At 40.7% G+C, this 26825-nt stretch overlaps 1 protein-coding gene across 1 annotated transcript; it reads right to left on the bottom strand.

Annotated features, from left to right (window-relative positions):
- Positions 1 to 23: 23 nt before the first annotated feature.
- arhgap33 (Rho GTPase activating protein 33) lies at positions 24 to 26669 on the bottom strand. Its single transcript, XM_079469660.1, has 23 exons — positions 26402 to 26669; positions 22441 to 22475; positions 20611 to 20702; positions 19426 to 19510; positions 16648 to 16734; positions 15913 to 16050; positions 15099 to 15191; positions 14691 to 14813; positions 12987 to 13064; positions 12828 to 12909; positions 12563 to 12628; positions 10579 to 10728; positions 10397 to 10499; positions 9682 to 9826; positions 9439 to 9521; positions 9068 to 9175; positions 8787 to 8932; positions 5942 to 6095; positions 5721 to 5860; positions 5537 to 5611; positions 4640 to 5388; positions 4353 to 4533; positions 24 to 4255 (listed from the first exon to the last, which is right to left on the bottom strand). Exons 1-23 carry the CDS (start codon positions 26532 to 26534, stop codon positions 1635 to 1637), a joined length of 5667 nt encoding a protein of 1888 aa, XP_079325786.1. The 5' UTR covers positions 26535 to 26669; the 3' UTR covers positions 24 to 1634.
- Positions 26670 to 26825: the final 156 nt, after the last annotated feature.

Raw genomic sequence — 26825 nt, 5'->3', positions numbered from 1 at the left:
GTCCAAAAATAAATCAACAAACTACCGTTTCGTCACTGACGGTTTAATTCACATACTGGAAAATATTACAAAATAGGATGAAGTGCCTTTAGTGCTAAAGGCTGATGGGGAGATCATTGGAGATGAAGTTGATGTATATACCTTCAAAGCCACATGCACGACCTCTCACCAAAACATACACGCGCACTGGACATACATAGGTAGCATTAAGATTTCGTGTTTTAGGAACATATTTCCTCGGTTATTTACTGCATAGATATGTATTAAAAATGATCAGACATGCATACGGTCTCGCTCTCTTTCACTCCATCACGCAGACACACACACACACACACACACTCTTATGAAATTATATCCACAGGACTTGGGAACATAAAAAGTGTAAATTAGGGCAACTGGGCTCAAAACACATTAAGCCCTTCAATATCTGCTTTCAAGATAATCGATTATTGACGAAAGGCACCGATCACTTAACTTTTACACAGGCCAACTTCATTTTAAAGGATTTACCAACATTTCAATGCCGTTTTGTTTAAAGGAACAGTTCACGCAAAAATAAAAAAATCTGTCTTCATTTACTCAACTTCGAGTTGTTCAGAATCTGTATTAATTAAAGGAGATTTGGAACACCTTAAGTGTGAGAGATTTTAAATTTTTCGGTGGACTATCCGTTTAGTACGGAGTTTGAAAAGTGCTGTGGAAAGACTTGATGATAGATCTATGTTTAGATGGTCGTGCCAATTAATTATTATATTGTTTAGGAGTGACAGGTTGACTAACCCTACCTGAAATACTTGCTTTGGATTGGAATACCAATTTGAAACAAATCCCCTGACACATTACTTAAGAATGATCAGAATACAGTACCACATAAAAATATTCACACTCACACCCTCCGAAAACCAGTACCTTCCACGCAAGGCAACATTTTCTTCAATGTGCTTAACTTTAGATACTCTAAACAAGTTGCACTTTTACAAATTCACACAGAAATTAAAAACAAAAAGTTCTAAACTTCACATTTTTAAAACAAATTTTGAAAAGGCAAAATAAAACTATTTCACAAGAACTTGTTCCAACAGAAATTCACAATAACTTAAAAAAGCGATAAAAAAAACCCCAATGGGAAATACAACGAAAACAGCTTCCGAGCTTCATATAACCAACAGCATCTCTTGAGGTCCTTTTTATCATACTTTAAAGAGGAAGACACATTAATCCTGTGTCCCTGTACAACATAACAAATGTGTCAAAACAAACAGAACTCGAAGCAGTAAAACAAAAATGAGCCACTGAGCAACCGTCTGTCAGAGGAAAAGCAGCGACGCACCTCTCTGACTCCCTCTGCTGGACAGCACAGTGTGTTCTGGAATGTTTTCATATCTAAGCCACTTAACGGTTCACTTCTTTGATACTTTCAGCTTCGTGCCTTCATCACGTACACTTTATCACTCCAATACACACTCAAATTACAGGACAGCAGTGGGATCTTTCTGAAACGGGAACACTCCTCAAAGAGGTTAAACAACTTTTTCACAACCTGTACAGGAAACATAAAGTCTAGTGCTTCTATCGGTCTACGCCATATTATTAAAGTCTAAAGACACAGGTGTGTTCTGTGGCAGTTTTGCTCTTTAGCAGTAACTACGGGTCTGGCCTTCAGTTCGGATGGTCCAGTTGGGTCCCGGCAGGCTCCCTTGCCGGTTCAGACCTTTTGGGTTCCTTAACCCCGGTGGTCGGAGAGAAGGATCAAGGACGATGTCTCGTCGAGGTGTATTGGGATACAGCGGAAGCACTGGTCCCGACTGGTACGGGAACTGGTTGAACTGGTTGGCCACTGGCCGGGGTCCGTATCCTCTTGTTGACCCAACAGCCAAATTTGAGAAGGCAACGGTAGGTGGAGTGCATGTGTGGGGGGCGTCTGGGAGGCCCTGAGGGCCCCAGCTCGGGTATGGGGCATCCTGATAATACGGTCTTGGGGGATAAGGGTTAGGGGTTGTGCTTTCTCCCTGTGCACTTGGAATAAAGTCTTGGCTTCTGTAAAACTTAAGGACTTGGTTGCCCGATGGCATGACGTCAAACGCTTGTCTATACTGGCTTCCAGAGGATCTCCGCAAGATGTCCTGTCGTTGGAAAGCTTCTCTTGGAGACACCTGAACTTCAAAGCGCCCTCGAGAGGGTCCCGGGGTGTATACGTTGTATGCAGGGAGTGGTTGCTGCTGTTGGCTGGGGTAGGGATTCGGGGGGTGTTCGAAATGCGGAGAAGACAACGATGAGGAAGAAGCCGGCACAGCCTCCTTTTCATCCTCAGCAAGCTTTTCAATGAGCAAAGAGGCGATGTCTTTACCCGTGAGGATGTGAGCGGGCTCCATAGTGGTGCCTTGCAGATCCGAGCGGCTGTGGAAGTGCGTGGTGGCGGATGATGCTGCATTGATGTCTTTTAAATCCGGGTACGCATCGTTCTGAGGACTGTCCAAGATAGCCATAGAACTTTCTTCTTGTTGTTGCTTTTGTTGTTTTTCATCAGGTGGTGACTCTGATGGTGGCGTTAGTTTCTCCAAATCTTGATGACCATCACCGTCAAGGTCGGTGGTGGCCCAACCCTTTCCAGTAACTCCTGATGGGCTTGTGAATGGGTAGTTTACATAAATATGCTCAGGCAGATCTTTCGTAAGCTCTTGTGCAGGAGAGGACTGAGGCGCCTCGGCTGGATGTGGCTTTAGTCCAGCATGCTGATTTAATGGCGGTCTTGAAGCTTCAAAGTACCGATAACACACCTTTCCATTTTCAAAGTAGGGGTGGAGTTGAGAGGCATTGTGGTCTGCTGAAGGCGAGCGCTGGGAGCAAGACAGGCCACGCTGGTGCACGGATAGAGGTACTACGGCCACTGAGGAGCCCATGGGATGCACTTCACTGCGGGTCAGCCGGACAGATGACGATGTCTGTCGCGGAGTCCGTGAGTGGGGAGGATGCCCTGAGGATCCATCATGAGAGCGATGGTGAGAATGGGAAAAGGAAAAAGAGTGAGAGTGTGCTGCGGCCCAAGCTCGTGTGGCCTCCGATGACCACAACTGGGGAGCTCTACCACCACCTTGGTGGTTATACGGAGGGGGTTGACCTCTGGAAACAGGCCTTTGATTGGCCGGGTCAGTGAGACGGAGGTTGCCCTCTAGATCCTGCTTCATATTCTGATAGCTGTGTCGTGCGTAGCTGGGTGGATGCTCAGGGGCGCCAATCTCGTAGTAGAAGTTCTCCATCTTAGATGGATCTTCAGAAGAATGGACAACAGGTCTGATCGGAGTTGCCTGTTGCTGTTGGGGAATGTGTGCAGCTTGGCCTGCCATTCTTGCGGCGTGATACAGAGACAGCGCGTCGGAGGTACTACTGATGCGTTCAGAGAAAGCTCTGGAAAGTGGTTGGGTAACCTGAGGAGGCCCTGTCAAGCGTCGGATGCGGGTGGCATCCAGAGAACGGCGCATGTAATCGTGTCGGTCCGTCTGCGAGAGCGGAGCTCTCAGGGGAGCAAGATCAGGTGGCTTGGGTGGAACTTTAGGTCGGGTGGGCTGGAAGGCTCGTACCTGGGCCAGTGGAGAGCTCTCAGATTTGGAGTGCAGGATCTGGGGGTGTGGCTGTGAGGCAGACTTGGACTGAGAGTTAGATTTGTGCTGTTGAAGCTGTGGAGCAGAACACTGACGTCCATACGCTGGAGGTTTCCTCTGAGGATGGGCAGCATCGTTGGAGGTCGAGCTGGATTTTGAGGGTTGTGCTGAAGAAATCGTCTCCTCGTTTTTATAGATAGGGCTTGGGGTTCGCTCATTGTCTTCGGAGGAACTCACAGCTGACAGCCCTGAATTGGATGACCCAGAATCAGACACTGAGCTGGCAGAAGAGAGAGTCCCAGGTGGTGACCTTTGCTCTGCACCATGTGATTTGTCTGTATGTTTTTCAGTTCCGGTTTCATCATCATCAGCATCACCCTCAGTTTTCCACACAGAAATCGGACGCACAGTGGAGTAGATCTGATTAGGGTCAGAGGATAGCAGAGCACCGGCATCGGCAGAAAGTGACCTCTGACAGCACACGTCTGTCTCAGGGGCTACCGTCTGACGGGGTCTGTATGGGGGAGAGGCACCATGCCGCAGGGCCTTGTTGGCACTTTCAGCCAGGGCCAGAGCCATGAGGCGCGCAGGGTTTTTGGGAGGAGGTGGCGGTGGCTGTTGCGAAGAAAGAGGAATGCCAGCAGGACCCAAAATACCTGATATAAAAAGAACAGAGAGTAAAGAATTAGTAAGAAACGGAAGTGCTTACATTTTGCGAAAGTTTGTGCCTGAAATCAAAGACAGATTACTCACTGGGACCCTTGATTTTGACGCTGGGGCCCAACTTACTGCTGAGCTCCTGCTGACAGCTCTCTGTGAGCTGAAAGTCACATGATCTCAGGAGCATAGATATCATCTGGGGTGGTTGGGGTGGCCCACTGCTTGGGTGTCTGGTTTGCAATTCACCAGCTCGCCCACCAATCATTTCCAGAACCTTAAAAGTTAAAATAACATATTTGTTATTAGCACATGACAAAATCAGCTTATCACAACAAAAAGATTATTTCCTCAACCAATAATTCCTCTTTGCTGAAATTCACCTTGGCAGGAACACTGATGGCGATCGGATCAGAGATGTCCAGAGATGGTGGGGATTTTGGCGTTTTAGGTGAAAGAGCATTAACGACTTTACGAGTAAAAGAGCGTCTCTCTTGCGGCAGCTGGGATGGCGGAGCCGTGGTCGCTGGCATCTGGGTGTGGGAGGGGCTTACGTTTGACTCGCCCTGCTGGGCGGTGCTCGCAGAGGGATTAGTGGCGGCGGACGGCCTGTGCTGGCAGAACACCTGCTGAGGCGGAGCCGCCGCGGCCAAGATCAAACTCCGTCGGGCAGCAGCTTCTGATTGGTTGAGCACAGAGTCTGGATCCTCTGTAATTGATCGCTGGCTGCCCGAGCGGGCGTGAACTTGATGACTGAGACAGCGATATGGAGGGGGTGCAGGTGCAGGAGGGGACTCTCTGCCGCCCGGGGGACCGCTGGTGCCTCCTAATCCGATTGGCCCGTCTTCCAAGAAGGTGGGGCTGAAGTCAATGACATCTTCTGCCATCCATGAGGTGGATGGTTCTTGGGAGAAATCAGGTAGCATGTACACACCCTCCTCGTCCTCTTCATCTTCGTCCTCTTCCTCATCAGCACCACGGGTCTCCCCGGGCAGCAGGCTGTCGTAGGAGCGACTGGGATGCATGGTAGACGGGGAACGCTGGGGGAGGAGCTGAGGATCGACTGAAGCAGCCAGAGAGAGGCCATCGCTGCTGGAACGAGGTCTTCGCAAACGCTGCATCTTTCCTTGACCTGAGATGGAAAGAAGATGTAACATAAATTTTACTCTTTTCAATGTATGAGCAGAAATGAGATATGACAAGTTTGAAAATGACACGAGGGTAACAAATAATAGTAGATTAATAATGGTAAAAAAGAAGCATTGATGTGTCATTCATACCTGCTCCACTGTGCTGAGACGACAGAGACTCTTCACTCTTCGCTGATCTGAGAGTCACGTTGTCTACCCTACAACCTAAATCACACAAACACAGACCTCAAAAACAAGCTTTTTATCTTTCGACATATAAAAATTAGCAAAAAGGTGAAGTTCATTCTACAGTTTATCGAGTTACGTCACAGACCTGCGTGAGAGGTGGTGGGCTGAAACAGAGAACTGATCCGGGTGGGTTTACTTCTCCCTGCCGCTCCGGGTTTCCCAATGGCAAAGAACGTCTTCCAGCTCCCTCCTGCTGACTTTCGGACCTTCATGCCTCTTTTCCTCCTGAAGGAAATAAGAAAATGTGTAAAAGAAATCTATTGCCTATTCCATTCAAATTCATTAAATCGTTCCAAAGAAACCCACTTGTCGGGGAGGTTTAGCACAGCGTGAAACTGGCCCTGTAAAGCATGAGGAGATCCCTGCAGGAGAAGAGGAGCTTGTGTACGAGCCTGCGCCTCCTCGAGAGACAGAAGCCTGGTGGACACAAACGATTTGGGCCTGGTGAGAGACTGCCGGGCTGCGGGAGAAAACCGAACAAGAGAAAGATTCAGATTCATATCTGATTTATTAAGGCAAAGGGCAAAAGCGGGTAAATGGAGGCAGGTTTTGGCAAAGAGCGCAGAGAACGGCAACAAACAAACATTTTTCAACATTGTCAGAAAAAACATGAGCTTGTTCAAAGCTCCCCAGTCCGTACAGCTGTTCTGCAAGAATAAGCTTGGTTCTGACGAAAGCAAAAGATGTGGTAAGGGTGTGTTTGTTTTGGTGATTTGAACATCAACAACAGCTAAGAGAAATCAGACACCCCGCATTTAAAATAAAAGCTCAGTCATCATTCTTCCTCATATGGTTCAAAACCTGTATGCGAGTCTTTCTTCTGCGGCACACAAAAGAACATATTTTAAGAAATGTCTCAATGGTTTTGTGTCCATACAATAAAAGTCGATGGAGGCCAATGTTGTTTGTTTATCAACGCTCTTTTAAAACATCTTTTGTGTTCTGCAGACGAACGAAAATCAAACAGGATTGGAATGACATGAGGGTGAGAATTATGAAAGAAATTTTTATGACTTTAACGTAAATTCCGACACTTCTAAAATCAACTATGTATAAAACAAAGAATGCATCCGCTATCGCATACATATAGAGTACGTTTCAGGCCTTGGCCAGCACATACAATCCAGAACATAATACGACTAGAATCAAGTACATAGCCTGCAAAAATAGGAAAAGGGACTGCGTAACATGTAGCTGTATGCTGAAAGCAACATTTAGGGTTAATTCTTACAAAACGCCTTCGATTAAAACAAAAACGTAAGCTGACACACAAAAATGACTGAATTACACTTTACCTGATGCTGGTGTCTGGTATTGAGCACACAGCTTAGTAAATACAGTTGCCAACATATTCTCTATAGCTCAGATATGGACATCAATCAATATAGAAAATTACCTCATGTCCAACTTAATGAAATCATTATTATATGGTGGAAAATATAAATATAGACACTTTCCAAGAACAAAATTTGATTCAGTGCATGTCAACATAGAGATTTATTGCCTTATAAACACAATGCTGCAAAAGAATAACATGTTTGTAAAAGTGTTTACAGCTTGCATACACAATTTGGAAACACTTTACAATAAAGTTTGATAACAGTAGTTAAGCTAACATGAATTAACATCGAGCAATACATTTATTCATCTTTGCTCATCATATGTTAAAAATGATATTGCTCTTTGTCAGCTCATGTCAGCTAATGCATTACTGTAAACTATAGATGCACAGATACTTAATTCTCCATTGATACCGATTATTGAGAGTGAGATCTGCCAATTTTTAAGATTAAATTAATATTTCTTAACTCTCTGAATGGTAAAATATTAATTGATATAATGACTATGAATACTGAACATCAAACTGGTGATGTTTCTGAACGTTTTCTAAATTCAGAGCAAAAATTCATTGCATTTTTCTGGCCTCTTTAGATTGAAAGGATATATCGGCCCTCTTTTTAAACTATCGGCCGATAAATCTGTGCATCTCCACTGTAAAGTGTTACCATCAACTCAAATAAAATATACAGCCATGGAGTTAATGACATAAACAGGACGAATATGATGAAAATAAAAAGATGACGTGAACATTATGGTATCAGGAAAATAATTGTACATGTTTTCTAGCTGGTCATTTGGATCCATTACCACCATGATTATTATAAGCTGGACTACCAGGGTAGACCAACTCTGCTAGGCTTCAAAAAGCACCCTGACTACATGAAGCAATAATGATGCATTCTTCCAGAAAAGTGTGCACATGTGAGACAGAGGGTCAATCTGAGTCTCATATCACAGAGAAGCGTCGGAGATCTGGCTCGAGAGCAGAGGGGTCAGTCAAACAGGACTCGCCCCTGGCCTCCCGAAGACTAACCAGGCGTGTTCGGGGCTTGCGTGAGATCTTGTGCTCCGCCCCTCCTGTTGCTATGAAAAACACAGTTTGCTCTCGGTAAGCTTTACTTACATACGGGCGTGTCAGGCCAATGCAAATATGTTTTGGGGTGTGCGTTACGATGCCTGTGACACCTTTAAGCAATTTGCAGAGGCTTTTATTTAAAATGACTTACAAACATAAAGTACCTTAAATAGTCTGTGTTGCCTGTGAATCGAACTCATTAATTGAAGTTTATATACAGAATATTTACAATATACAGTCGTGGAAAATTACCCTAATTGCTTCTTATTCAAACAACCACTGAAATTGTAGTCGGTGTTTGCTTTACAAAAAACGCATAGACTTTTTTATATAATAGAATAAAGATATATACAAAAGATGCATATGCATACTAATGTATACTATTTCGCCAAATAGTTTTGTCCAATAAAGTTTATCATTTTGTTCATTTTGTACTACACAAAACATATTTTGACAGTTTAAAAATTAAAATCACAGACCTTGTTGCAAAGCTACATTTCACATAGTCTTATTTAAAATATTAACATTCCAAGCCCTTGCGTTTAGCCAATTAAAACCATGTGAATGTGAACAGACTTAGCGCTGATCATGTGATACCTTAAAATACTCCCTATGTAGTAGGTTTTGGAACAGAATGATACTTTCACTATCTGTTTAACAAAAGAGCAGGGCTTAAAGGGTGAACGTTCACACAGAAGTAAAGGACCTGATGTGTTTTTTGTCCATTCAACATACCTGCATTGAAACGGCCAACGGATGTGAAAGAGTCGCTGAAGAGAACTTCAACGTTGCTGAGCAAAAACTCCACGACCACCGACTGAATCCTCACTTCTTTGAACGGGTCAGCGCAGTTTAAACCAGCCGCCTCGATTTCTTTGGACCTGATACAATGCGACATTCTGATTAATATTAATCTAAACATAGACTACATTGAATTTATCCAGAGTGATGCTGACAGTACAATGAACCAATAATATTTTCTCATACCGATATCATTGCCAATATGTAGGAATTACCTGAGCAGGTTGGGGGCCCAGACGATGGCCAGATTCTTAATGTGCATGTTGGTCTCCACACTGCACGTGGCCAAGTGTGCCAGATGTCTAATGAGGTACTCCAATGTTCTGAGGCAACGATAAACATCTCATCATCATTAAAATCATTAAATAATGTGACATTTAGATAATTTCACCATATTTCCTTGCCCCTGGACTCACGAGAATGCAAAAATTTGCATTAGACCTTAATAGCTTCTGATATAAAACTTCACCATCAAAGCCAACCTACCAAATTTGCTTGGCCAAAAATGCTCCTTTTTATACGAGATATAATTTCCCAGCTATACTTGTGACCCATGTGTGTAAGATCAGAACAAAGCGAGATGTACCGGTAATGAGGAGGAGGAAGCTGCTGAATGACATCATGAACTTTGACCATTCTCTCTTCATCCGTCATCTCTCCCATACATTCCTGCACGCACAGAGACACACGGCTCAGTGTTTACTGTAAAAACCTTCAGGAACTAAGTAAGATGTCTCGAAGGCACCGGCCACAGACGATTCTAAAAACGCTTTTGTAAATACTGCTGTTGTGCAGTGAAGTTAGCTTCTTAAAGAAAGGAGTCACTTACAGCAAACTTCTCATAGAGTTGGTACGTGAGGAGCGGATTGGGCAGCTCTCTGAAGTACAGTTTGCACAAGGAGCCGACGCAGTGAATGTCCTGCATGTACATTTCTTTCGTCAGATCGGGAATGTTCTCACTGTCAAACTCGTGCCTGATCAGGAAGAGACGAAGAACAAATTTACCATAGTAATGGATATCAAGAGATCTTAAAGGGATAGTCAAACGTCTTTCATCATTTATCATCACTGAACTCAAACCTGTATGAATTTATTCCGCAGAATAAAAAAGACGACATTTTGAAGAATGTTCGTAACCGAACAACGTAGACACCCATTGACGTCTGTTGTACGGACACACAACCAATGCAAGTGAATGTGTACCACACAGGTTATCAACATTCTTCAAAATATCTTCTTCTTTTGTGTTCTGCAGAGTCAATGAAAGTTGAGGATGAATAAATGATGACAAAACGTTCATTTTTGTGTGAACTATCCCTTTAATAATCGCTCAGAATACAGAAATCACTCCTGAACCCAGAAAGACTTATATTGTAATGTTCTTGGATGTACAGTACCACGTTGAGGGTCTATAAAACATTATTTTCATGAATAAAGCTTCAAATCAACCCCAGAATACAACATGTTGTCCAAACCCCTGTATAAAAAATATAAAGCAGATTATGACATGAGAAAAAAAATCCAACATGGTCACACACACACACCTGAGTTTCTGTATGTTGGAGGACACCCCAGAGTGTCTGTAGATCCCATCCACCACACCATGTTTCTCTATAAACTCGGAGCAGCTCTTCAGGACCTGCGGGACTGAAGGTTGACCACAAAAATGTCATTTCATCAATGTCACATTCCAATTCAAACCTTCCCTTATTTTCTGCTTCCGTACCATCTTGGCCAGAGTTAAGGAGATGCTCGCCGAGGTCGCAGCCGAACACTCGTTCCTTCAGGATGCCCCTCTGTTTCAGTTTCTGTTTGGTGGGCCTGGACTTCATAAAGGTGCGCAGGAAACCCATCAGCTTCCCGTGTTTCTTGGAGACTGCCATAGGGGGGCGACAAAGAGCTTATCAGGGACAGAACCCTCTATGTTTTTATTCACGGCTCTACTGTGATAACTAAAGAGAAGATCCTCTAAACCAGTAAACGCACATCAAACATACCACGTATCTCAGTATGCTTAATGTAAAAGTCTTTTTTTGTGATCTACGGCACCATTCGACAAACGTAGTGTTACCAAGCAGATTTTAAATAAAAAAAGATTTCACTGATCCGGTTAATAAAGGCCTGTAAAAGCCATAACGTCTACAACTTGTCTGTTATGTGCGTAATCATTAATGTTGTTAAAAGACCCAATCAAATCATTTTGATATCTCAAGTTTTCTTCCTACTTAAGAAGAACGGCATCAAATCTATTATTCAAAGACTTAACCTCACAAATAATGATTTCATAGGGTCTTTAAAAGCTGCGATTTTCTGTTAGGGAAAAAATACAGCATGACAACGTTTAATACAAGACTGCATACAGACATAAAAATAAATCATCGCATCCCACTAACAGCTGATTTATGCAGCAAGCAGCTTGTAATTGAATGTGCTACACATTTGGATGATTTCTACATGATTGTACTGTTCGCTCTCCATCCAACCCTCACGATCACCATCCCACACATTCTGCCTACCGTACAAACCACCACAAGCTGTGTTACAAACCCGCGCGTGTCAGAAGAGCGTTAGCAACAGAACAGATACAGAAATGTTAGTTTAAGTTATTCTACTGAAGTTGTTACCAGCCAGGTTTAGGAACCAAGGATGAAGAACTGAGAGAAACGGAACACAATCGGCAAAACATCAAATGCATCTCTAGCCACCACATATTACAGCATTTAACTATATATGTAGATCCACCCGTGCTAAATGACGGTCATATCCTGGCTACAGTATCATCTGCTCCAGAACATCAAGACACCAATGCACATCATTGTCAGATTATAACTAAAGCTTTAGAATATACTGAATATTCACAACAAAGGAACAATTGCAGTGAATGTGATGAATTGGCATCAAATGGTTAGTTTCTCATTTGCGTACGTGTGCTTTTTTTGTGGAAAATAGTAAACCTTCTTTTAAAAACGACATTTTACTTCTAATGTTTTATACTAAAACGCTCTCTTTTGTAGGTCGCTTTGGATAATGATATAATGGAAATGAACAACCAATTGCAATAGATTTGTTTAAAAAGTAGGTTTTCTCTGTCGTGGCTTTGAACATTTTCTCCTCAAACAGAGCAAAAACTTTAATCCTAAAATACACAGCCACTGAAAAAAACCTTTTCAAAAGGTTTTTCTGAGTATACTCTTTATGGGTAAGCGTTTAGATACAATTATTATGTTTGTTTCATTCTGTGAACTACTAACAATATTTCTCCCAAATGTCAAATAAAAATATAGTTTACATGTATTTGCACAAAAGGAAAACTGGAAAAACGGGTCAGAATAACAGAAAAGATACTCTATTTTTATAGACCTCAAATACTGCAAAGAAGAATGTTCACTTAAGCAATACAACAGTAATATTTGTATGTATTCAGGAACTGATTTCTAGTAGTTTTTTTCCTTGTCATTCTTTCACATTGCTGTTGGATGACTTTGTCACTCTTGAGGTTAAATTTTGTTGAAATTCAACAGACACTGGACTGAAATGGACACGATACATCTAGACATGCTGATGAATAAAAACATTTGGAACGATCTCTGGATGATTTTTTCCACGGCTGTAAATTGAATATGGTCAAAACGATAATAAGTCAACGGTGTCACTAAATCATCCAGCCCTAAAAACAAACCCAGTACATAGAGAAGTTGTACGTGTCATACCTGATGTTGGAGAGGAAGGTCCTGTTGTGTTATTAACGCCAGGTTTACCGCTCAACCCATCGACCTCTGAAACACATAAGAACAAATTAGGAGAAAAATCACACCGATTTATGCTACTACACCATCATTACTTAAATGGTCAGATCAAGGTTTTCTTGCCTCGAACGTATTATACACTATTGCTTGAAAATTGGCTATATAGATGGCCTTTTTTAAGAATTCACACTGAAGTGTACTGTAGATTTTGAAGAGCACACCGCTCTACCTTGCTTACTGACAGGAGCGCTGACGGACTGCTGTAACTTCTCATTGATTAAATCCACACATTCACTGGGAAAGAAGCCAACCTGAGCAAGAAGAGACCAGAAAAAATGGGTTTAAAGAGCTCGCTAAAAACACCAGGTCTGGAAGTTTAGAAGGGTACCTGGAAGCCATGTTTCCCTCTCCACCACGTGGTGTCCTCTTTGGGCGGCATATCGATAACGGACAGAATATCGCCAACCTTTAGAAAGAGGAACAAGAAGGTGAGATTAACATGTCAACGGTACACATTCCCTTACAAGTGAAATCAATAAATAAAAAATATTTCTTATGCACGACATAACGTGGATTTTGGTGGTGAAGACTTACTTTTAAACCGTAATATAACAAATAACACCCCCATTCACTATCCAACTATATTTATCAACAGTTTTCAGACTAAACACATTTGTTGCAATACCATTTAGTTTATTTTGTAACTAAAGGCTGTTTACACAACTTTCTGCATTATAAAATGTGTGGTCATGTTCTTTTTTATTTATTTGCCAAATAATTCATCATTCAGAAGTTGTTAACACCATAAATATAGTCCGAATCAGACTTATGTTTTACACATATATTACTGTTACGTGCCAAGTACACTTTGACCCAAATGTAATAAGAGGAAGAGAAACAACATCAGTTCCTATATCTCACTAGAGAACAGATAGCAACAGTTAAAATTAACCTTAATGAAAGAAGGACATCAAATGAAAAAAAAGCACAAAAACTTAGTTTTAATGCTTCACAGACGGACGGTTTCTAGCGAGCTCTGGGTGGTTATGAGGCAGTAGCTGGACGGACACTTAGGTGTCCGAGAGGTTACCAGATCCCATTAGTGAAAAATTTAATAAATAAAGGAACAGGCTTATGATCATGAAGTGTGACAGACAGACAGATAAAGAGGGAGACCTAAATGTGTTCTAAGTTTGGGTCGCCCCATTCTCTGGCCCAGAAAGATGTTCTGTATATAGAGCAGTGTGCAAATTAGGGGGGACGTGAATAGAGGAGGGAACAGTGAAGCGTCCCAGGACCAGGCAGGGTGTCCGAGCATGTGCAGAATAAGGACAGGAAGTTTTTGAAAGACTTTGGAGGTTGTGTTGCAGTTTTAATCTTCAGACGGTTCAAAAAGAAAATCCTTCCGAACAAGTTTAAGTTTCTTAAAAACCTCTGGGAATTAGGTTTGAGTCCACATATTTGCTTTAAATCCAACAGACATTTTAAAACATCAAGGCGATTTTCAGAAGATGATATTAAAATTGCATTCTTTCTCTAGAAAAGTACGTAAAGAAATCTAGTACTAAGTATTAAAGGTAAAAAACACGTAAAAAGTGTATAAATAAAATAAGATATAAGCTTCATATTGTAGCTCAGTGGTTAGAGCATGGTGCTAGCAAAGCCAAGGTCATGGGTTCGGTTCAAGGGATAATACTATACATTTGTTTCTGAGTATGTGCAATGCAATGTAAGTCTCTTTGGATAAAAGCATCTGCCAAATGCGCAAATGTAAATGTAATATTGCAGTTAAGCACAAAGTAAAAACACTCTGATAAAGTACAAAAACTTGTGTTAAAATTCTTAGGTACTGTCCACCTCTGAAATGGAGCAAAAACATTGGCATATACAAATGTTTATCCAATAACAAAGCTTTTCCAGGAAAGAAACAGCACCTGCAACATCAGGTCACGATTCAGGCCTGTGATGTAAAACCAAAAACTGAGGTCTTGTACAAGCCTCTTAACTTGGGAAGTTGGGGAGGTACATTTGAAAAGTAAAATCCTACCTAAGAAAGTATGAAGTCATGGGTTTCGTAAGCAAATGGCTGTACCTCAATGGAGATCTCATCTCTGGCCTGGGCAGTGTAGCGTTTGATGACGTGAGCAGCAGCGATGGCTGGTACATTTAAAAATGCCTCTTCTTTCAGCATGAATCTGTTGCCGTGGTTGTCGATCTGTTGCACATATAAAAATATTTATTAGCTGTAACTTCAGAGATCCGGAGTCTTGTTTGTACCTAATCACCTGTCTTTGGGGGTCGTTTTAAGTTTAAACCCAGCAGATTTGAACTTTTTCTTCATTGTGCATGTGCATTTTACGCCAACTTTAGAAAACGTATTTTATGTCTTTGTTTTATTGTATTAGCTGATCGAGGCTTTTAGTCCCAAAAAATGACATTAAAACTGCTATCATCTGATCTAATGTCTATAAGTCTCATCTATTCTCTTGTCTTATCTCACCTCCATCCAGGTGAGAACTGGCCCACAGTTCAACTTGTTATCCACGATCATGGAGAGTCGGTTCATATACTCGGACAACAGTGGTGCGAACGTCTGTGTGAACAACAGGAAGTCATTCATAAATGAGCTCATTAGATAAAACACTTTTTATGTACATTGTATTTATGTGTAAGATGAATAACAAAAATGGACGTTATTTATTAAAACAAGCAAAATAAATGACAGGTAAATTACATTAGCTAGCAAATTAGAAGTCCATCTAGCCAGTATTATTTTGGTTTCCATTAGAAGAACAGCTACTTGGCTAAAGTAAAATACGACAAAGTTACACGACCCATTTAACAAATTGTTTATTTAATCAGATTAATATACAATAAAATTCATCAAATTGATCATTTAATATAATTATTTTAAAATAAAATATTAATATCAATATATATTAAGTAATGTATAAATTATATATTTTATTTACATCATACTGGCCAATTATTTTTCTACCCACAAGCCAGTCAAAAAAAAGCTGTATATATAGTGTGCATATATATAGTGTTTGTGCATATACAGCTAGTTAAACACCTGTCTCCACAAATTTTACAGCAATTTACAGACAACATTATTTAAAAAGTCTTGTGATAATGACTAAAATAACTACACCTGAAATGAGAAAGACAAAGTAATATCTCCCAGCCTCATCTCTACATGTCCAGACACCTACATAAATGGCAGACGACCTCAATACAGAGCAGCTAATGCAGTTTCAGGCAAACATGAAACTGAACAAGAAGACATTAGTAGCCGTCTCAATTCATCTCACCTCCACCCGTTCTCCGAATTCGCTGAGAGGAGGCAGAGCTAACAGCTGTGAGTAACGCCGGTCGTAAATGCACTGATGCAGGTGAGCGTCCAGCGTCCGGAATTCCTCATACGAACGACGCACCATCCACGTCTTACCCTAGATTCCAGACATCGAGAGAGAGTTGGGGGAAAGATGGGGAGATAGAGGATCAACAAAGGTAAAGGGAGTCGTAGCCTAAATGCAGATGTTACTCATTAAGGGTTAGCTACTTTGTGTGAAAAGGGCTTAAGTAAACCCAATGTTTGATCCCAAAGATCCTGGAAAATCCACGAATTTGTCCCGGGACCGTTCGATTTTATTCATTCACACTGCAAGTGATTTTCTGGAATCTGTGTGTGCGTTCACACACATCCCGTAAGATAGGTGACGTAATATCCTCCAATGTAATGTTATGTGTATTTTTTGGTCGTGAAAATAGTGTTGATCATGGTAAAACATACAAGGTTTTTAGATTTGACTATTTGAATGGGGTATTATTGATAAACTTATAAAGAAAAGGATCACAAACATATTATGCGATATAACGCTTGAATGGGTGATATACGATCGACAACTGTTTCAAGGACAAATTGTGTGTAATGTTTCTGCAATATATAATAATACATTCTTGTAAGTAAAAGGAGTGAATAATTCATAAACAAACCATAGTAAACCATAGTGTTATTTGTGGCTGGGGCAGGCGCGCCCACTCACCTGGCAGGACACCTGCACAAGGAAAACCAGATCTTTGGCACTGCCCGAGGTCCAGCTGGCATCGTTCTGCTCATTGGCAAACTGAAGCTAAAGGTGTAAAGAGCAGACGTTCATTAATGAGGGTGTGATGAAGTTCAAGTACGCATCAACAAACATTTCATGTTAAAGCTTTTGTGCTCCCTCCTAAAGCTAAACAATAAAGTCCTTTATTTCCATCCTATTCCGACTCTAATAACCGACACTTGGTTTCCATCCCTGTTTTTCCTGATGTTCGGAAAATGGAAAAACCATTAGGTGTTGGGCTGTCTATAAAGAAGTCTCCTAGCAACGTAAAAGTGATAAAGATGTAGGTGTGAGAGTGATATGGTGAAGATAATTTCCTGCATCATGAATCCTTGTTATCTCTAATTCGAGTGACTTGAGTTACCCACATCTCACCTAAATCAAACGAGTGGATATCTGGTTGCTAGAAGTTTTGCTTAAGTTGTTTTCGGAGTACGAAGATAATGTAAAAACATCTGAAGTTCTGACTGGCTGTGATATTGCGCTCACTAGGAATAGATAAATGACATAACTCCTGAATTGGGGTGAGATGTATCACAGTTCATCTCTCAAACACATGTGAGAAGCTGAGATGATGCCTCACAATAATTCAGTCAGCAAAATGCCTTTCACATCCCTGTAGCTTCTAATACAAAACTTGTATTCAAAGCGGCTGACGATAAGAGTCAACCCAAGGTTTTCCACAGCATCTGTCAGTTCTGTAGGACACGAGAATATTTTATCACAAATATTTAACCTGTATAAAAACATGCCTGTAGTCATATACTCGATTCAGTTCTTGTAACTTCTTAAACTGCGTTGAGTAACGCGAGATGAGAAAGGAGAAATCTCAAAAGGTTTATTTTCAACTGTTCTTCAGGGGGTTTAAATACTATTGAGAGAGACCTTCCACTCCAGTCGAGCTGTGTGGTTTTCTCGATTGTGTGTGTATACAGCACTTTGCCATTAAAACACAAACCGGGTATACGAAGCAAGCAACACAGAGAAACAATCCCACGGGGAAAGGGAAATGCATTTTGAGAACAGAAGTCTGTATACGTAGCTGTACACTCTCTTGAACTCACCACAGATATAACACAACACACTGTGTGAGGATTATTTTTGAAAGGAATAGTTCACGGAAAAACTGAAATTCTCATTACATTTAGAAGACGCTTTTATCCAAAAGCGACTTACAGAGAGTTCAGGGAGCAATGTTCTACAAAGAATACAATTAAAAATATATATATACTTCATATCTGTGCCTTTTTTTTTACTATTAGCCATGAAGAAGTCATAAAATAAATGGAATAATATTCAATATCAGTGTGTGAAAGAATTTGTGTCTTGAGTGTGCTTTGGCTCATAACTTCCAAGATGTATATTACTTCCTTCTAGGATATTTACATTTACATTTAGTAGGATATGTAACAACCATAAAATCACCACATTAAAATCTAACACTACATTGATTATTCAATTACAATACAAAGCCCCGGTTTCACAGAAAAGGCTAAAAACTAGTCCAAGCCTAAAATTAATTTTTACTGAAAACGGACAAATTTAACTTGCCCTGACACGTCTTAAAATATGTCAGTGCCATTGTTTTGTTTCAAGATGCACATCAGTCATTTTTTTCTTTTCTAATGCGTTTTACTAAGAGCAACTTTAATAGCCTAAATTCGCTAAAGCATGGTCCTGGCTCAGGCTAAGCCTCGTCTATGAAACCGGGCAAGATAGTTTTGTAAATATTTGTCATATCTCATTACCACACATCCGGGGATCAATAAGACATAAAACCATGGACACGTTGCCATATTTGAACTATGTGCTTTTGTGTCCGTTTTGCTAAATCAGTGGCCTGTATCACAAAGACGTTTTTTTTTTACCCAGGTTAGTTTGAGCATATGGTGGATTGGTTTTGACCAGGTTTTGTTTCCACAGTAACTTAGCCTACACTGCTAACCTGCTCCGGAGCAGGTTTTATCCTGGGTTAGAGATCGCAAACCAATCAGCTCTTGTTTATTTGTCTTGTATATTTACATCTTTTGATTATAATCACTAAACACATTCATATAATTAAGTATACGTGTTGAACATTTGTATTAATTAATTCATATTAAACATAGCATTTAAATGAATATAGCTATTTTTGTAAAAAACTATTTTAATATATAAAGAATTTTAAAGTAATGAAGCAAACATTTTATCTTTTGATCTTTTTTTAAACCTATAAATAATTTGCTGCACGTGTCACACTTTCAGGTGCACGCGCCTTACGAACTCTGGATTAAACCGTTGACAGAGACGTTTACACCAAGCGTTGTGCTACATCTGAACCAGGTTGGGTTTGTCTGGTTTTGTCAACTCAGTGTTTGTTCACGATACAGGCCACCGCTCAACAATGAATTGTTTTCTTTGTCAAGATCTTCAAAAGACATTTAGAAACACACTAGAGTCATTTGGATCACTTATATATTGAAGTTAACTTCGGTCAGGCGCGTGCATTTAATGAAACCATTTGTGAAGACATTTTTATAAACAAATCTTGTGTTTTGCTGAAAAAAAATACATCTGAGGTGGATTGAGTGTGAATAAACTTCAGGTGAACCTGCCAGTTTCCAACTAAGCTAGCTGTAAAAGTCGTTAACAGACAGCAGGACACTACACCAGGAATTGGACAAAAGCCAAACTATACCGCAAATATCACATATCACAAATAAGAGAAGGTCTTACCTGTATTGAACCGAAGTCCACGTTTTCATAGTGAAAGTGGGCACAATCAACAAGCTTGGGGAAGTGACCTTTCACAACAGACAGCCTGGAACGACACCAAATGAGTTAACACGCACTTACCTGCAGTGTATACAGTGTAAACATAACACGTGTCAGCCAAGCATGCGCATAGGATTTGAACAAACAAACATCAGCATTACATCAGAATGAGCAGCATTCCCATAACACCCTAGCAACCAAGCACAGGAATATGCTAATCTATGCTTAAACGTTAATGCCCTGGTAACCATATAAAACATGCTAAAGCATCATAACAGTTTTTGCACAGACCAGCGCAACTCACATTTTCTTAGGCACTTGTATAAAAGTGCATTTTAAGGATAAAGAGGATGTAAAAACAGCCCAGGGCAGCTCTCAGTGCGATATTACTTCACCCAACAGAGATACTTTGCATCGTATTGTGTGGTAGTATAGAGCGAGAAGGAGGAAGTAAAACTCGGTTCTTCCTGTTTTACTGTGTGTTGAGAGCTCAATGCAAACTTGAAGCTGGACTTCATGTTAGCAACTATGATAAAAGCAACACGACTATATTAAAGGGATAGTTCACTTCGCTTCAAAATGAAAATGTCATTTATTCACCCTCATGTTGTTAAAAAAACTGTATATGACTCTACTTCTGTGGAACATAAAAGAAGATATATTGCGAGCAGTCAATGGTCACCAACGTTATTCAAAATATCTTCTTTAGTGTTCTGCTGATGAAAAGGAAGTCAGGTTTGACATAAAGGGAAGTAAGTGATTGAAGTATTGTTACACTTGGGTGAACTATAACCTTTAAGTGGTGTTCCTGTAGGTCATGTGCGAAAACATTGCATTATCATCTCAAAAGGTTGTGTGTCACATAATGATAAAAGTGTACTTTAAAGGCACTTTAAGTCACTAAAGTCACATACAAAACTGCAATTAATAAAGTACCCGAGCTTAATTTACCTTTACACATCTACAGTATCTACCCACACTTATCAGTTTCCTTTCCGCCACACTACACACCATCAACGGCCCTTTGCTTGCACAAATCGGGTCACATTGCTTTCATACCTATTGCATCATACAACACATCAGCATCTCACTGAAGTTCTCCTGCACTTTTCCAAATATCAAACGTATACGTTGACAAATCCTCACCTTTTGCTCATCTTCCCCTTCAAGTTGGCAGTGGTGCCCACTGATCGGGTCCCAGGTTCCCCAGAACTGTCCAGATTATCAGTGCTCCGAGCCTGAGGAACAGGGAAGGAAATGGAAGACAGGAAGAAGGGACAGAAGAGAGATAAAACAATGAGTAAAAAATGATATTTCATGATCATGCAACATTACAACCAATCAGCCACCCAATTCATCCATGTTTTGAGGGCATGAGAATTCCTCAACTCAAGTCAAGGATACAAGGTCCAGTGTGTCATTATTTGGAGGATCAGGATAAAATATACAAAACTATGTCTTCAAAGACCTGAAATAATGAAGCGTTATGTTTTTATTATCTTAGAATGACCTTATTTCTATCTACATACACCGCAGGTCCCCTTACATGGAATTCGGTACGCTGTTTCTACAGTAGCCCTAAACGGACAAACTTCTCCACAGTGGGTTTCGTAAATAAGTTATCTCCTCCAACAAAGAAGTCAAAACATGACGAAATCTTCGTTCTTTGACCGCCACCGTAGTGCATTAAAAGGAAGGGTGAGTGGTAGACTGAGCCATCGGTTGCAATTTGCAACTTCACCGCTAGATGCCTCTAAATTTCATACACTGGACCCTTTACGGCTCGCACACACAAAGGGTGACAAGATAGACTACAAATCCCAGACAAAAAACAGCACTGATCCCACAAAAACTGATCATAAGCTTACAAGTACATCAATTTGATTACAAATCATACTCAGAAATTCACAATCAAAGCAGAAAGAGGTTTGTAACAACCGAGATAGCAGTCTGCTAACACTCGGCCTTATATTAACAAAAGCTAGACATGGCAAGCTTTTATACAATAGAAACAAAGATGATCAGAACAAAGCCTTCTCATTAACATCATAAACAGCAATAGAGGCTCAACCAATAGCGTGATAATAAAGCGAAATTGGTGTGTTTGACCAACCAATGACACGGTTGCAATTTGTATTTGGTGATGTTTGCAGTGAAAAAGTTAGATGCTTCATCTTCAATGTTTGATGAGTCTGATTGTTCCAACCTTTTAATTTATATCCACACCAACATATGCAGCAAACACAAAACAGACAAGACAACCTGTTTTGACTTCATGGGGTTTTAAAAGAATTACAAAATAGCCCTCGAGGATCCACAACAAGATTTTATCAAACGTTGGTTTATGATGAATGAAAGCTCCGGGGAATTGTTTCAGTCATGCGTATTAGTTCTGGATACCAGCGGCCATGTCATGATGACTGTTTGAGTTTCATCCACCTGACAGGCAGTTTCGATGGAAACGCTGCCACGGAAACATTTGGTTGCGAGACAGCACTTCCCGATCCCCTCGGGGAAGAACAGATATCTGCTGTCCTCCTTTAGTTTTGCACAACACCAAACAGTCACGGGTGATTTCAAACACAGGAATGAGGGAGGACAGGCGTGGATTTGACTGCTGCTTTACCCAACACGATACTGATTCTTTTGAGAGTTTGGAAAGCCAGCTCAGTTTAAAAGGAAATCACTTTAGAAGCAAAATGATCAGATTGATTTAAAGGCACAGTTCACCCATTATGAAAATCATTTACTTGCAATCATTCAGGTCATTCAAGCTGACTTTTGTACTGTACTGGACAAACTTAACGAAGTGCATGCATAACACAAATGTTTTGCATCATTGCAAACAACTATTTTTTTGGAACCAACATGTGGATTAGGGGAATAAATGACAGAATCTTTCATTTTGGGAGAACTGGCCCTTTAAGCACTATGCACGTGGCAGGACGGAAGGAAAGAGGTACCGGCCACACTTACCATTAAAGCCAGCTGCTCTCCTCTGGGAAAGAAACCTTTAGAAACGGTCAGCAGTGCATAAGTACATCTCACATGAATGGACATTATAACAGTCAAGCAAGCGGACGAATAAATAATCCCACACCTATTTTAATACAATCATAGTGATTATAAAGCCCTCTGGGCACGAGCTCTATACAGTGCAAAGCAAAAGCGCAGATGACCTACAACCAAATATCATGGTTGGATTTGCATAATGTAGTTCTCAGAGGCGAAGTTGACAACACTGATACACAAGACACAGACATTTTTTGTCAACACAAAGCCCTATAAATCAGCAGGAATACACCGCTGTGCATAGCAGAGTGGAAATGCTAACTGGAGTCACACTGTTATTCAGAATAATACAAAACCAAACACCACATTCTGTCAAAATCTAAATGATAAAGGGGTTATTGAGCAAGGAAAGAATCCTAAAGAGATTATTCATAATAGTACTGTACGTGGGCTGGCTTATGTGCGTGATTCACCAATGCAAGGTGTTCTAAAAACCTTTTTTTCTCAAAACCAAGTTCACACATACAATAAATATACAAATGAAGATATTTTAATGAGAGTCTGTAACGAAGCCATTTTGGGTCACGACTGACTCCCATAGCAGTCTTTTGTCATACTATGGGAGTCAATGGTGACCCAAAACTGCGTCTCGTGTATCACACCCTCCTACACCGCATCAAGAACCCTGCGTTCAGCAGACAAGCGGCGTCTTGTATTGCCTTCTCATAAGGGCAGTAAATCGCTTTCCCGCTCATTCTCCTTCACAACCCCTTCCTGGTTGAACATTCTTCCTAACCGGGTCCGGTAAACCACATTTCTCACAACCTTCAAAAAACTACTTAAAACTCATCTCTTCTGTGAATACTTTACAGACAAATGAAAAAAAAGTTAAGTACACTAACCTGCTCTCTTTCTCTCAACAGGTAGTGGTCTAGCTTTTTTGAAACTAGTAACTTTGTAATAGCACCTATTGTATTATTGCTCCTGTATGACATATCGCTTATTGCTCCCTGAACTCTTTGTAATTCGCTTTGGATAAAAGCGTCTGCTAAATGACTAAATGTAATGTAATGTACAATATCTTTCATTCGAGTGTTCAGCACAACAAAGAAATGTATATAGGTCTGTAACAATAGAGGGTCAACATTTTCATTTTGGGGTGAACGATTCCATAAAACAATTAAGTGGTACATTCCTGTCTGGGGCACTTTTGACCACCATAGAAGGAAAAACTATTTACTAGTCTATGCTTCCCACAGTTTGGTTTCTCACTTTCTTCAAAATATCTTATTTTAAATTCAACAGAACAAAGAAATGTATACAGGTTTGGAACAACTTCAGGGCGTGTAAATGATGACAAAATATACATTTCCGTACTGTACTGTCCCTTTAAACAGAAAAATGGTTAAATCTTTAAATGTCTGGCATCTACAAAAGAATATATGAGCCACAACTGCAAAACAATCAGCTACATCCATGCGAACTGCAACGGGTGGATACATCAATAAACAAAACCCTCATACAGTCCTAGTTTAATTGTTTGCCAGAACCACAGAGACTCGCCTAGCCAGCCATGAATGTAAAATAAAACTGGATCTCTAAACTCCAACAATAACTACACTTTATAACCTTCAAGTGTTCCTCATCCACATGGGTGGGAATCACCCTGCAGCTAAGGTAAATGCAGCTGGTATCCAGGAGCAAGTTGTGCAAGGCCACGGTGATGTCACGCAAACACACCTGGGCACCTCGCCTGAGAACTTACAGCAAACAATTCAGCTAAGACCTAATCAACGCAGCACCTGCTAGCCGTCATACAGACGTCACAGCACACAGGCTGACCAGAGGTGAACTCAAGGTGTGAAACATGCAAAATGCTCTTTGATAAAGTAGACATATCAAAAACCCTGGAAAACTGCTTGTCCACGCGGCCTCTCCTGTAACACCAGACGCGTTCTCCATGACTGGCTTATGTTTCTCTGACTGTTGGGCACAAAACAGGCTGCTTTTGACAGCCGTTTTCTTTAAACCTTGAGCTTTAAAGACGTACAGTACATGAAAGCCAAGAATCCATATCCCGGTCAGTAAGTTTGATTGAACCCTGCATGCACCAAGCAAATATTTCCCCAACAAGAATGTTCCTCTTTGTACCTTGAGCACTCTCTTCCTCTTGAACATCTCTGTCTCTTCAAGAGATGATCTTATGAGGTCAACGGGTTGAGGACCGGCTGTAACTGCGTCCGACCATAGCTGTCATCACTTCTCTAGGTCATCTTTTCATCGAGCCCGACGGATCAGACTGGATTCAAACATCTTCAGCTTCCGTGCTAGAGCCCTCCACGCACACGTGTGAATTGGTGGGATTTCCTTGAAAATTCCCAAACTGGTTCTTTAGATACATACTCGTCTAACTCTTCTTTCTTCCGTACCGTCTCAGACACAGACACACAAAGCTCACATTCAGAGGTACCTGTTGAATATTTGATGTGCTGATCTGAACGCTGGGTTAAGGCCAGACCTCTTCAGCTGTTCATAGGAGGGGGGGCTGCTCGTATGACGGAGCTCTTCAGCTGTTCTCTCTTCAGCTTTTTGGGCATTTTAGGTTTATCTAGGGTGGCCAAGCCACTCAATTTGACATAATATTAAAACAAAATATAAAATATTACAATAAAATCAAACAATTTAATGTATAACAATAAAGTACAAAACAACATGCAAACAATTCATTTATTATATAACAATATAAATCCATTTAGATTTCAAGCTGAGATATAATAAAATCTGCTGAAACCCATTCATTATCTCTTCATTCAAAATAAACACAATATCTTCCAAACCAAGATAACGCCCAACTTAAGAAGTATATGTTTATACTTTTCAAAGCAAAACTCAGAATCATACATCCTGACCAACATCTCGCAGTACACTCATCTAACAACTGGCTTAACAGAACTCAAGCTGTATGTGATTACTCTCGAAAACTGTATCCATAATCACAAAGAAAGCTAGTCAGGGGTGTATTTCCCCAAAAGCATCGTAGCCAACTATGGTCGCAAGTTACGTCGTCCCAGCATAGTTCAACAATTTCCCAAAACCATCGTTTCAACGATCAATCGCAAGCAGCATCGCAAAGTTGCGTGGTTGGAACTACAGGTCTACAGCAATGGTTAGAAGCGTCATTCCTTATTATTATGACATGTAGACAAACATGCATCAAGTTTTTAATCAAAGTAAGCAAGCAACATCCAGCGCCTTCCATACTCATAATTCTAAATAAAAACAAATTAAAATGCGTATAAGCATGACCTGTGTGCTCTAGGACCCTGGGGAATCCCTGGGGAGAACGACGTAGGAAATAAAACGACAGATAACAAATAGGATAACAATAGTAGTCCTTTAATGCAATGCATGTTATTTTCAGCAAGAACTTGACATTAATTCAATCCGAATTTATAAATTAATAACATGCATAGAAGTCATTACTCCATCACCTGTGTGGCATCATCAACTAGATTGCTGAACCAACTTGGTTCAAACAATGGATCTCCGACAGAGTTACTATGGTTTCGGGAAACAGTCGTGACAACATCGTTGTACGATGCATTGTACTATGGTGGTTGGTTAACCAGCGAGTTATATTGTTGTTCGGGAAACGCACCCAAGGTCTGCACGAGCATAACACAGAAAGACCAAATATGCACAGCGACTACAACACAAAAACCATGCACACACAAACACAAACATCATAAACATTAACACACAGACACTGCATGCACAGTGACAGAGCTATAGGCAGGGATGGGTTCAATTCCTGACATTCAACAAATACATCTGTATCAGAGGATTTTGGTAATAATAACCAAATGATTTCAGAACTGATCCCATCCCCTGAATGAGGCGAGTTTGGCTGCACATCGTCACTTACCGGACACGTCTGCCAGGCTCATGGCTCTCACAAACATGGCACATTTCCGAACCCACTGGGGTCCCGACACTTGACACAGAAAAGGAAAATAAGTTCTGTTTAATGTCAGCTTGAATCTGTGCCACAATCTCATGAAAAGAAAAGTGTCCTGAACACTAAACACAAATGAGGATTACGAAGATGAATAACTGAGATGGAAACACAAGAGTTTTTGCGAAAAGGAAGAGATGAAAGTCGTAACCTCTCTCTTTATCATTCAATGTTTGAAACTCAATTGTGACACCATGATGATTTCATTTGTTTGTTGAGAGAAACAACATCAATGTGCACTAAATATTTTAAGCATGTTGTATATTGAGACGCAAACAAAACCCAATAAATTCTGTGATTGCCGCTGACATGATGTGAAGGACCGTTTGTTTAA

Source organism: Barbatula barbatula, assembly GCF_947034865.1.
Source record: "Barbatula barbatula genome assembly, chromosome: 12".
In the NCBI taxonomy this organism is placed as follows: domain Eukaryota; kingdom Metazoa; phylum Chordata; class Actinopteri; order Cypriniformes; family Nemacheilidae; genus Barbatula; species Barbatula barbatula.
This window is presented reverse-complemented; position numbering and strand designations above follow the sequence as displayed.

What these genes read in the sequence shown, in the direction of transcription:
- arhgap33 (XM_079469660.1), bottom strand. Translation starts at nt 26,534, where the DNA reads ATGAGATTGTGGCACAGATTCAAGCTGACATTAAACAGAACTTATTTT. An exon ending in GTCTCAGCACAGTGGAGCAG is followed by an intron (nt 5,389 to 5,536) that starts GTATGAATGACA and finishes TTTCCATCTCAG; the next exon opens with GTCAAGGAAAGATGCAGCGT. An exon ending in CGTCAAAATCAAGGGTCCCA is followed by an intron (nt 4,256 to 4,352) that starts GTGAGTAATCTG and finishes TTTTTATATCAG; the next exon opens with GTATTTTGGGTCCTGCTGGC.